Here is a 13,788-nt window from a genome sequence, read left to right as displayed (position 1 = left end):
GCCAAATTGATCAATTCATATTATAGCCGTTGTTATTCATCACTGAATCATCATTATTGACACTTATCCTGTAAAAAAGAAGTACAACAAGGCGACTTTTATTTAAAAAAGTTATTGTTAAAGGGCACGTTTTTGGTGCAACAGGGACCAGACAAGTAAAAAGCTGAATTCTTAATTTGCCTTCATTTGACTATTCCACAAAAATTACTAGAATTGGGGCATAAAAATGCACACTTGTCTCACACAAATTCTTGTTTCTGGTATTATTGTCCCAAGCTCTGTCTTTTCCCTCAAGTTTTCTCAAATTCTGTGTCTGCAAGGTATGGCTCAAAAGCATGATGTCATGTGTAGACGCATATTTACAGGGGGACTTGGAGGGCTATAGCCCATGGAAGCAAATTTCAGAAATGAGTGGTCAAGAAAATTAATATAAGGGAAGAAGGACGCCAAAATTTGCAAAACTATAAATCCCCCTCTTCCCAGAGAGCAAAATACTAGGTTGATAAGCTAGAGTTTGCCAACATGTGCGTCACTAAACAAGTGAGAGTTTGCAGTGACCAAACGAGTGATCTAGAGAACTTGAAGCATGTGAGCAATAAAAAGAGTGATCTAGAAAGCAAATGGAACAGGTTAAAAAAGAGGGAGTGATGAAAAAATTAACTAAGAAACAGAGGCACACTTGCAGACTGTAGCTTGGCAAATTTAAGAAATAAATTTAAGAGAATTAAACTAGGAAGAGAGAAGGGCAGAAAATGTTTTTACAGCACATAGACAGCTTAATCATAAATACGCCTCTGGTCATGTTAATTTTTAGTAGTGGAAGTTTTAAAAGATTTTGATGTCTAACTAAAGCTTAAGCTGCCGCACCTTACCACCTGCTGTTCGGGTGCACTGCACCCTTGCACCTTCGCTTGCTGGCCCTGCTCACTGACCTAGTCCCTTACTATCTTAGCAAAGGCAGATTTATTAAGGCTGAAACAAAAAAAAAAATTTGCTGCTCTTCTCTCATTCTAATTTTCTTGGCTGGTAAAAATTTGTTAAACCAAAGAATTTATTAAATGGGAGTTTGTTATACTGGGGTATGATTGTAAAATATGAGTAATGTCGAGTCATTATTATGAAGTTCATTATGTGGAGGTCCAATTTCACAATTGGTCAAACAGGAGTTATTATTTTGGGGATGTTCATGAAAAATTTGTTTAATAAGAGTTCATTATATGTGACTCTTTCTCACAAGAATGACCATCTAAATAATAAATCTTATCATGGCAATGGGGCTGATTTATCATATTTCCCACCACAAAATGGCAACTATTCATGCTAACTGGCAAATTTGATGAATTTACCATGTTTACCAAGGACGCTTGGACATTATGTATAATTGCCAGTAAAAATGATAAATTTAATGGGCAATTATGCATAATCACCAGATTTATCAAATTTTCTGCAACATATACATGCAGTAAAAAAAATTACATAGAACTCACCCATTCACTTATTTCATAAGACCGGTTTTGAAGTTTTTTCCAACTCTTTTTCGACTTGAATCCCAGTTTCTTCTTCTTTCCAGATTTCCCAGAACCTGGTGAACAATATATCAGGAAAAAAAACTTACAGAAACATTTGGACGCTTCGTAATAAACCTTTTCTGAAAAAAAAAACTAACATTTTTTTGGTGAAAACATTCACTATATACAATATCTAAGAGTCCCAACAAACAAATTTCTCAACAGTGTAAATAAAAGAAAAAGCAAGATAAAAAATATGATATGCCATATATATATTTGTGTATAAGCCAGTTTCCCCCCCCCCCCACCCCAGAACCACCAAATTGTCAAAAAATTTGAAACCTATACATGAATTGAGCCCTAAAAATCTGACATATTTTCAAGAAAAATTGTGTATTTCTAAGACAATGAAAAATATTCAAAATCTTTTCCTCCTCCAATTTGTTTGGCCGATGCTTTATGAGACTGCTATAAAGTTTTTCCATCGTATCAATTACTAAAGTGTAGGCAAGGTAACAGTGTAGCAATATGTTCAGTCTACTGGCCAGCAGTGGCGGCTCGTGGTCGGGAGACAGATGAAGATTTTCAAAAATATACTGCCATCTACTGGTGATAATATGTAGGCAGAAATCATTGCTGCACAGTGCAAAAATGAATTTGCCATGCCCACCAATTTAAAATTCAATAATTTTATATAATGGTGTTCTTTGTTTTCCTCCTAAAACTTGCTGCCCCTGAATTTTTCCAGCCGGGGCAATCACCCTCTCTGCCCCTCCCCCCACTAGTTCCAGCCCAGAGTACATGTACTATTTACAATTAGTAAAGTATCGCGCTGCATTCGATAATTTTTGTCCCTCAAATTATTTTCATATTATCTGTATATCTATGCAGTATAAATATATATATATATATCTAATGATTTATCAACTCAACATTAACGTAAATAATTTGCGCAAATGCCTTACCGATATCTTAACATCAATGTTCGAAATCATTATTTAGGTCTAGCAGGCAATGGTTTTTTGCAAATTGTGAAAATTCATACTCTTATTACTCTATTTGAAAAGACTGCCATAATTTGAAACCATAATTTGAAATAATTGGACCATTGCCGATGGCAATGGTCCAATTATTTCACCTTTGAAGATTTTTAAAAAAATCTTCAAAGGTGAAATGAAAAATAAAACTTTGCTAACCTAACATCCGCTTAAGGGGGGGTCTCGTACCTTTTAATGTGGTGAAAAATTATGCTCTAGTAAGAATATCATTAAAAATACTATTTAACCATTGATTTACTTGAAATTTTTACATTTACACACATATTTTGATAAATTTAACATTTACACACATACATATTTTTGATCATATATGCTATCCTATGTCATAGTGCTAGGACATAGTGTTTATATCATTTTACATATCTCTAATAGCTTGCATGTATGATGAAGTAGAATGACAATTCAATTGAACATAAATTGATTCCAAATATAAGGAAAATTGTTCAGTTCATGAAATGAAGCAAAAGATTAAAATTAAATTGAGCCAATGAAATCTCAAATTCAAAAATTTTTGATTGCGTACACAGATACTAAAATTTAATTTAGTAAAATTTCTACAGTGAAAACTGACTTTTGGGGGGGGGGAATTTAAAAAGTAATGTTCCAAGGTGTAACAGTCTCTCCCGCCCCACACTTCTCTAAATATGAGGCATTGCTTCTTTATTAAGTAAAAACTTGATGAAAAAAATTGCTCATCTTGTGAACTTGTAAACGTAGTTATTTGTAATTTCAATTTACTGTAAAGGCCCATTTACACAAGGCAAGTGCTTTAGTTGGTAACTTAATTTTTAGTTGCCAAGTATGATACAATGTATGCAGACGATAAGGGCCATTTACAATGCTTTAGTTGGCAAGTGCGCAAGTGATTTAATTGGGATTTAGTTGGTAAGTGAATACGAACGGTTCTATTTTTTCCGGTTAAGTAGACCTATGCGCATGCGCCAGTGGGCGTGACCTGCCGCACTGGAGGGGTCTTTTTGCTCTCTCACGGAGGGGGTTTATTTTGATCTCAAGCGTGGATCTGTTCATACTCCGTCGTCTCCTGAAGTTTCGCTAGAATTCCGCGGAAATATTGGATGGTGAGGTGGCAAGAGGACACAAGCTTCAAGTTTGTTGAAAAATATCTTCGCCATGAATGTTTGTTGAACTATTGAAATGAAAATTACCTTAACAAACAAGATAAAAATTACTCGATGTTGGAAAAAGCTATGGAATATTCTGTCGACGTGATGTCAGGAGTTGAAAAAAATTGAAGATTCAAAAATATATATCAGGTGGGGAGGATTTATATATTAAAAACTGGAGGAGGGTTTCGAATATTTCTCTCGTCCAGAACGAATTTGCTGCCATCTGTTGTAAAAATACATGATCAAATACTGTATTTAACATAAAGATATCATCTCTATAGATTAAATTAAAAAATAATAATGATTTCGAAAATTTGGAAATAATTTTTGTTTAATGAATTTTTATTATTTAATTTTTAACCCTTAGAATTTCCTACAAATGCCAAGAATCTTCTCCCGTATTTTCGGCTTACATAATTCATAATTTATCTCCTCTTTAACTTTGATTAAAATATCGTATAATCGATATTTACAACTTAGAGGAGAAATAGAGAAATCTTATATTTCTTCTCGATGACTTACATAAGTTTATAATATGTTGTGTATTCTTTTTTTTCCCCTGTGGCGTCATCTCTCGCACCCCCCCCCCTTACGTGCACCTCCTGATGCCTGGGTGGCAGAGGCGAAAAAAGGGGACAAGCGAACTGTTTCCCTTGCGTGACCTACTTTTTGCTCAGTGTGTTGCTCTTGCGCAAGTGAGAAAAAAGTTTCTCCTTTTTTATTATGTGGAATTAATATTGTTAACCTATGTAAATAGTTTTTTAAAATTAAATGAACTTAAATATTATTAACCGTTTCTTCAATTGGAGTCAGAATATACATCGTCCTCAATGTGTACCACATAACTATACCCCTCTTGGGTAAAAGTGAAAGTGAATAAATTTATATTCTTCTTTAAAAAAAATATATAATGTGGCTCTGATCACAGTATTCGTAAGTTCTACGTGATCATCTTCATCCATCGTTACGAAAGCTATGAGCTTTAAAACAAGCACCTCTCTGAATGCCAGATAAATAAAAAATTATTACTATTACACTCCCGCACGTTGCGTCTCTCTCTCTCCGTGGATTTGAGTAGACCGAAGCGCGCATGCGCTAACTGCGCTCGCCTCCGTAAAAATTATCCAATGAGCAACTACTTGCCACTTATACGTGTGGACACTTTCAAGAAGAAGCGGTAAGTTAAAATTAAGTTGCCAACTAAAGCACTTGTCTTGTGTAAACGGGCCTTAATGATACAAAAATAAATTTTTTGTCCAAAAAAAATATATATCAACCACAAAAAGGCATAAAAGGTAATAAAAAAATATAATAAATCTAAACTAAATCGTACAATGTAAACATACTGTATGAAACAAATGCGAGACATCTGATTCAACAATTCTAGTTTATTAGACATAAAACACATGAACATTAGCAGTAACTATTCAATGAACAACTTCAACGTGAAAAGTTTCAAAGAAAGAAAAAAAAATTACCGGAATGCTTCTGATCAGAATCAGAAGTAGCTGCTGCATGGCGCTTGGAAGAACCGTGTCTTTTAGCACAGGATGTTGAACAGAAACGCTTCGAACGTTTAAACTTTGCCTTGGGACCAAGCTTCCCACAAAATTCACATTTGGCAAGCTCCACTGGTCCACTTCGTATTTTTGGAACCTTATCTTTCTTTCTTTGTCCAACGGGACTTTCTAAGGAGGCAAAAGAGACACTGTTAACAGAAGTTGACTTCTAGAAATTTTCAGTTGTAAATGATTCCATATTACCCTGGCTCTTTCTTTGCGTGTCAGCAAAAGCGAAGTTTATCTGGATCATTGAATAAATCCGGAACAGCAATATGCCTCTGTACTGTAGAGCAGGGTTTAAGCTAGATAAAAAATTTCTTTCGCAAAAAAGCAAAAATGGGGAGAAAAGCTTCATCAAAATGCTACAATGCTAATATAATGATTGATGTTTGGATGTCTATTCGTTCTGTACCTCCTGTACGCATTTTTGTGAAAGCAACTACCACTTCTTTCGCATTCTAAAGATTTTCTTTCGCATTTTACGAAAAATTTGACCGTAGCTTAAACACTGCTGTAGAGGCATATATTGTTCCTTTACTATGGAAGTATAATAGCTTAACTTCCTGGTACATACACTCTTGTAGCTAAAAAAAACCAAACAGAAGTGCAAAATATTGATGCTCTTGGAGGAATTTTCTCAAACAAGATTTGAGAAAAAAAATTGTGCTCAACTTTTCTAAAAGTTTTCAACTTTAAAGTGCAGGCCACTTTAATAATTTAAAAACATGCCACAGGCAACTTGAGTGATCTGTTAATGAGCTGTGGGTCACTTAGCACTAGAACTACCGGAATTTCCGGACCCCCTAGAACTACTGGAGCAGTCTTTTTGATCGCTATTGCAAAAATATGTCATACAGCTGTAAATATGGATTTATTTTGGATTAAAACAAGTGTCATAAGGACTAGGGTTGCATGTCTTGAAATATTGTCGTATTGAGGCTTTGGGGGCCCCAACCCCCCACCTTGAAAAAAAATCTTATGTTTATATTTTTAGAATTTATATTACGTATTATTCATGGACATCAATATTTCAAGTCGTAAGTTTTCACACATAGGAACTGTTTCACATTTCATCGGGTGAATTTCTTAACCCCTCCCCCCCCCCCAGCTGAATAAATTAAAAAACTCTAATTGAAGCAAACACTTAATATGTTGTTGTTTTTTTCAATTCTAATTAGGAAACAACAGAACAGTCTTGGTTAAAAATTCATAAAATCTCAAAATAAAAAATAAAATTGAAAAAGACGATATAATACGGTGTTTTCCTGATCTGTAGTCTGCGGACCCCCGGTGGTCTAGTAGTAGCCTACTTTGTAAAGGGTCTGCGGGTTAATTTTTATTTACTACCATTGCATGAATGACATATTTTGTTCAGTGAAATAGCAATACATTCATTTTTTTATACGAAAATTAAAAAGAAATTTATATGCAAACTAAAAAACATAATAGGTATTAGACTGTATGAGGGTGGTGTCTAAATTGACCTTCAGACGCTACAGGGGGTTCGCTGTGCATTGGCCTTCGCTACAGGGGATCCACGCAATCAAAAAGGTTGGGAAACACTGATATAATATATACTGAATGAATGAACGCCAAAACTTTGCCACTAGACTTATACTGTTGCCGAGATCTCTTCCAGCCCAGTTTCGGGGAAGAGTCTGGAACACTTTATTTTGTGTCAAAAATAACATACAAAATTTTTAACTTTTACAACATATTTTCCCCGGACAATTGGGTACTGTTTTGATATAATATATTCTGAATATATGATTTTATTATGAATATATAATATTCAATACATATATATATATAATTTATATAATAATATGAATAATCGCACCACTGAAAAGGAAACACAAACAGGTATTCAAACTTCGCAGAGAAATAAAAAGCATATAGCGATCATGTATCACTTAGCAGTCTTAACATTGAATCTTCACAATGCTTTACACAAACTAGATTTTATACTTTCTGCACAACATCAGTTTGTTTTTTAATTTGTTTACATAGCACTGTTAGCATTTCCCAATTTCTCTGTTTGATTATCGTCAGACAAATCTGGGGGTGGGGGAAGCACATCTACTTGCGACAAAAGGTGATCAGAGTTCATCTGCTAAATATATAAAATGAAGTTAACTCCACAGATTCTGGATTTTTTTTTTTTTTCATTGTCAAAATTTTAATTGAGGGATGAAGGGAGCTCAAAACCAAGATTAGGTTTTCCTTGACACACAGTCATTGCAATAAAATGTCTTTTTAGGAGTTTGGTATCTTACAACTGAGCATTTGAGTTTATGACCTACATTAGGGATTTCTCGTCAGGATTTATTCATGGTTCCCACGAGACTAGTATCAACAATTTTCAATTTTTCCGCAAGCTTCACACAAGTGTAAAAACTATCGGTTGTAATATTCCTTCCTTTTTTTAGGTATGGTTGTGCAGTCTTCATTACAACGTATTCTGGAAGAGGTACATCATTCGGATGTAATTCATCCTTTTCACGATATGGAAAACCGTTGCACACATATTTACAATCAACATCAACCACCATCTAGAACTTGATTCCAAATTTGTTGAAGGAATATATATCTTAGGGGTCATTCAAGTATTACGTCAGCATCATGGGGTGGGAGGGGGTTTCGGATTTGCTGACTTTTAATGACAAGGGGGGAGGGGGTTTGAAGGTTGCTTAAGTCATTGATCACCCTTTTTGAAGATATCAAATATTCTAAGCTGCTGACGAAATTTTGCTGACAGGGGGGGGGGGGGGGATACCCATGGAATTGTGCAAAATAGAAAAAGAAAGTAAGAATTAAAAAAATAATAGTTATCTTTTAAAATAATCTTTAAAAATAATAATAAGCATTTTTATGCTTAGATGAAGAGCATAATCAAAAAGGAGGGAAAATTCTGTCAACCAAAACGATTTGGGGTGAATCCAGTGCAATACATGTCCAAACATATTATCTTGGTCCAGTGCCGTCTTAACACATGGGCTCACCCGGGCACGGCCCAAGGGCCTCAAGGGAGGAGGGGTCTCATAGAAATTCGAACCGGTTCAAATTTTTTAAAATTTGTCAGATAGGGCCTCAGAAAAATCACTTGACCCGGGGGCCCATGATGCTCTTAAGACGGCCCTGTCTTGGTCATCACAGCTAGCTTGATTGGAAATTTCATCCGAAAAAAAGTCACTTTGATTTTGTATAATGAATTCATCCTTGTTGTTTTCTGCACTTTGCTCTTCAGTATCTTCCTCTACATCAGAGATGCCTTCAGATATATTACTGAGTGTTTCAAGGATTTGTTGGCATTCGATTTCCAGACAATTGGCCATGATTTCCACTCGCTTCTACACCGATATTGACGCTCACAAAAATGTTTGCACTGTAAATGAGTTGAACGAAGAGGCATAGGGTCCCATGTCAAAACACAGCGATTAGCGTGGAAAAACTGTTGCAGCACCGGCAACCACGTTTATACAATTTTACTGTGTACAGAAAGACACCCCCCCCCACATGGTCTTCCCAGCTGAACATTCTTGTGCGCATACTGAAAATGCGTATAAAATACACAAAATACTGTCTCGCGCTGACGTGTAAATGCACACCTTTTGATGTATAAATAAATATATATAATCATAAGCTGTGACAGTGGCATAAACATTTCTCGACCAGTGGATGATAATATTGATCAATGAAATGACTTACATTTTTTTTTTTTTTTTTTTTTTGCACCAAAAGATTCCTTTCATCAAATTAGGAAAAATAATGGAGCGAAATCGCCAAATTTTGAAAAAAAAAAAAAAAAGATGTAGTGGGTGATCAAAGTTCAGAAAGCGGTCAGAATGACCGCACGGTAGTTCTAGTGTTAAGTGCTCTGGAACTGTGCCACACACCACTTAGGTGATCTGAAAGTGAGCTGTACGTTACTTTAATGGTGAGTTGGCTGAGGGGGTCATGAGCCCCTTGAGAGATGTGGAACTGTACCATGGATCATTAAATTATCTTTAAAAGGTCTCTTCACATTCTCCTAAAGTCATTCTTCCGCTTTTTCGAGGCTTAGTTCGTCCTGGACTGGAGTATGCTGTAAGGTTTTAGAGACCATACCTACAGAGGGACACGGATTTGATTAAAGGGGTGCAGAGAAGAGCTATGCATGTCCTTATTGGCACATGGGGATTGAGTTATGAAGAGACACTTCATTTTTTAAATGTTTACATTGGATGAGCACAGGTGTTGGGGAGATATGATCGAAGTGTTCAAAATTTTCAACGAGATGGATAGGATGGACCATCAACTTTTAGTACACCGCCAATTGGCTGGTGTTACAAGGGGACACCAGTATCGATTAGTAAGGGACAATACTAGGTAAGGGTATAGCAGGGAATTTTTCTCTAATAGGATTGTCAATAAATGGAATAGCTTACCCTGGAGGTAGTAAATTGTAACACAATTGACACGTTTAAAAAGAAATACGATAAACATGTTGGGGTAAATCGAGAAGCTATCCATACTTTGAATAAGACAACCATAATATTCTTTATGGGCATCTTATCATGCGTATATATTGTTTATCATTTTTGGGATTGTGTTTTTAATTGGGTTGCTGTATTTTTGAAACATATGACATCCATATTTTTATGGGCATCTTTTTCTCAGCCACCTCATTGGGCATTTTGCCTGATGTGGCCTTGTATTTGTATATCTGTGAATGTGCAGCAGTTCATTTAAATGATCTGTAAATGTGCGACAAATCATTTAAATATTCTAGAAATGCATCACAGTCTGCTTGAGTGCTCTATAATTGTGCCCCGTGGGTCACTCACGTAATCTGTAAATATGCAGCACAAATCACTTAAGTGATCTCTCCGTAAATGTACCACAGGCCATTTAAGTGCTCTGGAACAGAGTGCTGCGGGGAATTGAGTATTCTGCAATTGTGTTGCTTAGTTCATTTTTTACAAAATTTCAGTTTGAGGTTGCGGACCATGGGTTGAGCATATAGCCTATATTGTAAACCCACTGTCGTTGCAGTGGTGGTCGGCAGAAGTTGATTTTCTGCAGTTCCCAACTACGAGGCACGAATGCGAGCCGATCTCCCCTTTAAAAAGTCTTGCCGCAAAGAGCAACAGGCCTACAACTGTATAATTATTCATTCATTACCCTTCAATCACTATGAGTTGAGAAAAAACTCATAGTTTAAAAAATTTATTGCAGAAGGCAGCACTACACATAACAAGCTATTACACAGAAAGAAATTTCACGGAAGGTTCACTATAGGTACACACACTTTCCAACATGTACCAATTCGTTAGAAGTTCCGCAGAGGAATATGGATGAGGTGCATATGTGGTTTAGTAGTAGCCTATGTTGTAGAGGGATTTACTGTTATATCAAATACCATCATTGCCAGGAGGTTCACTGTATTTTGTTTCAAGCCTATTTTCATAATCAAATCGCTGTTTTGCCAAATGATACAAAACATTTTTCTACTTTGTCTTAACAAGGTTCTTTTTTGTAGAGAAGGGAGCACTCATAATTTTTTTCTTCTAAAAAGAGCACAATTCCTGCCTGTCGCCATTGAACAATTCACTACTGCTTTACTCCATGAGTTAAGTTCACTTTCATGAGTGAGTTGTACTTGCCAGTCTGCATACATATCTTGTTTAGTGTGTGAAGCTAGTGCTGCCATCAATGTTTTACACTTAAATGTTGAAATTGAATTTTATAGGATCTGTGGTTAGACTTTTTAATGGTAAGATTAGCATCTGTTCAAGCCTCCGTTCACAATGTCTGAGTCACTTTGAAAAAACTTCACAGCACATAAATTATTATCTATATGAATAACTGTTGATAGAACAAAACAAAAAAAATACAAACCATTGACAGATGAATTGACGGGACTAGCAGTGATCTGTCGATCAGGGGAATGATACTTTGTCGATGCAATGTTGTTCTGAACAAGAGGACGACTCACCTTAAGAAGAAAAAAATTCACACATTATCAATCTGTAATAAATATAAATATCATTTATTGCTTGTTCCTCGTGAAATATCACCACAGCCAACCTTAAATAATGAGAATAAGGGAGATTTTTGTGGGTTCGGCATTACACATAGAAACAAATATAAAAGGAATCTTTGAAAAATAAAGTAGGGATTCTCTATAAGTAAAATTGTAGGGATTTCTCCCTCCCCCACCTTAAAATAGCATTGGGCAAAGTTTTGTGACACAGTGTTAACCATCCCCAATTACCGCAAATTCAATCATTGCCAAAATAATAAGTTAAAATCACAGCAATAATAATAATAATAAAATCACCAACAGGTCTGCAAAAGGGCACACAAGACTTAACAGAACATAGGACCTACAGCCATTCCCCTGATTTAAATGTCAAGAGGCAGAACTGATGCTCGATATCTGATGAATTTTTAAGCCTTTTCCCTGCGAAAGTAAAGCATTTCTCTGTAATTCCGCATATCGGCAACAATCTAGGTTAAACATGTGGTCATTTTTCGAAAAAAGAAAACACAAGCAAATTGTGACGAACCTGGTCACACTTCTAATTAAATAGTGAGCATCATGTGTAGGCTAACATACAGGGTTGGTCTGATTTTGGCCAACCCACAAAAATTATACCTTAAAACTGAACTTGCTCGCAAACAGTAACTAATGATATTATTGCATTGCCATACTTTATCTAAAAAGAAATACATTAATAAATCTATGTAGTCAATGCTATTTAGATTATAGGGGTTAGAGGAAAAACTCATTATATAAACTCATCATAATAAGATGCGAAATGATTTTGCTCCCCCCCCCCCAAAAATTTTCTGTGATAAGCCACCACTGATATAATAATTACATAAATAACATAACTGCCATGGATCTTATTACTATACTTATATTTATGTAGGCTACAGCACATATAACTTGCTTTTCTCATGCCCCAGTATCATAAACCCGAAAAACCCCTAAAAAACCCAGGTTTTCGCCACAACCCTGCTAACATATGAATAGACCTAGAGTAAAAACTTTAATTTCAAAAATATGTTGCTTAAAAAGTGTAAGTTAATTTTTGTTATGAAGTTGCCTTTTCTTCGCCCGATCCTCAGCAGTCAGCCACGGTGATCTCATGTTTGACGATCTGTTCTGTTGACATTTTAGGATTCGTAAAACTTTGATATAGAACTTGAATTAATATGCAAATTGCAGTGAGTGACAAGGTGATTGAATGTATAACAGTGAGCAACCTGGTGAGTGATATTGTGACAAGGTACAAAAAATAGAACAGAGAACATTATTATTGTTAATCTCCGGCTATAAGACTATCGTTTAACACAAGGCATATTTTTTTCTTATTTTTCTTCATTTATTTCTTTCTGGAATGTTCCTCTATGTTTTCATGTTCTCGTTGCATTCCGAGTGTGTGGTTGTAATTGCTTTGTAACGCATATTGAATAAAACTATGTGGCAATATAATGAGTAACCAGTGAGTGAGTGACAGAATGAGCTACCTAGTGATTGACTGAGTGCACTTGTGAGTCAGCTAGAGCAAGCTAACTCCAGTGACAAGTCGCTTTTACTCATTCACTTGCTCACACGATTTATTCACTCACTCATTTACTTGCTCATTCGATCATTCAACCACTCATGTCAAACCATGTCTTTGAATTTTCCAAGCAATGAATTTTTCATTCAGTGAATTTTCCTGGAAGAATTGCCTGGTAGTGAATTGATGTCAGTAAACTTTCCGGACATGACAATAATGTGGGGAAGGGGAAGAGAAAACTGCATTAAAATTTGGAGAGGTAAAACTTACCGGAAATGGTTCAGAACCTTCCTGAATGACAAATCCTTCGATAACATGAGTCAAAACATGAGGCTTTACTATGGCTTTTTGGGGCTGTTTAGCAGTTTCTTTAATCATTGTTTCATTGGCCATGGGCGCAACCACTCCAATGGTTTCGGTTTCAACATTTTTACTTTCTTCATGTTTGTGATTGATATCTTCAACCGACCCTTCGTTTTCTTCATCCTTATCGATCGAGACCAGCTCAGGAGGTGGAGTTGAATCCTCAACCTCCATGCTTGTTTCCTCTTCTGGCGAGAAGGACTCTACGATCATGGTTGGAAGAGGAGGAGGAGGCGTTTCTGTTGTCGAAGTTGCTGCGACATTCATGATAGGAGCAGAAGATGCGATCGTGGGATGGACTTCTTGCATGACTGCAACTGACTTTTCGGGTTTTGATTCCGACATTGCACATGCAACTTCAGAAGATGACGATCTGTTGTTGTATGTTACAGATGACACTGATGATAATGATGATGACCTGATGTCGTTCGACATCCTTGTTTGATTTGCTGCATCGGCTTTATGGCTAGGTGGAGACACTGAATGAGTCTGGGTAGCTGCACTCTGATGCTGGGTAATTGGCGAGGAACCAGATAGAGCTGGGGATGACCGAAGCTGTGGCCGTAATCGTTGCTTTGCCTGATGAGTAGAAGAAAAGTGTGTAAATTATCATGAGA

At 36.1% G+C, this 13,788-nt stretch overlaps 1 protein-coding gene across 4 annotated transcripts in view; it reads right to left on the bottom strand.

Moving 5' to 3' along the window:
* Window positions 1–13,788, bottom strand: part of LOC149085739 (uncharacterized) — a 49,077-nt gene that overhangs the window by 10,838 nt on the left and 24,451 nt on the right. For all 4 annotated transcript variants that reach the window (XM_089232134.1, XM_089232135.1, XM_089232132.1 and 1 more), the window contains exons 8-11: window positions 13,079–13,750; window positions 11,136–11,232; window positions 5,172–5,381; window positions 1,488–1,582 (exon numbers count right to left, since the gene is read on the bottom strand). In XM_089232134.1, coding sequence (XP_089088260.1) covers window positions 1,488–1,582; window positions 5,172–5,381; window positions 11,136–11,232; window positions 13,079–13,750 — 1,074 coding nt within the window. The remainder of the gene's footprint in view (window positions 1–1,487; window positions 1,583–5,171; window positions 5,382–11,135; window positions 11,233–13,078; window positions 13,751–13,788) is intronic.

Source organism: Pholcus phalangioides, unplaced genomic scaffold, assembly GCF_987345545.1.
Source record: "Pholcus phalangioides strain wild (caught in Gottingen) unplaced genomic scaffold, Ppha-v1.0 ptg000005l_1, whole genome shotgun sequence".
Classification (NCBI taxonomy): Eukaryota; Metazoa; Arthropoda; class Arachnida; order Araneae; family Pholcidae; genus Pholcus; species Pholcus phalangioides.
The sequence above is the reverse complement of the archived record's forward strand: the minus strand, read 5'-3'. Positions and strand labels throughout refer to the sequence as shown.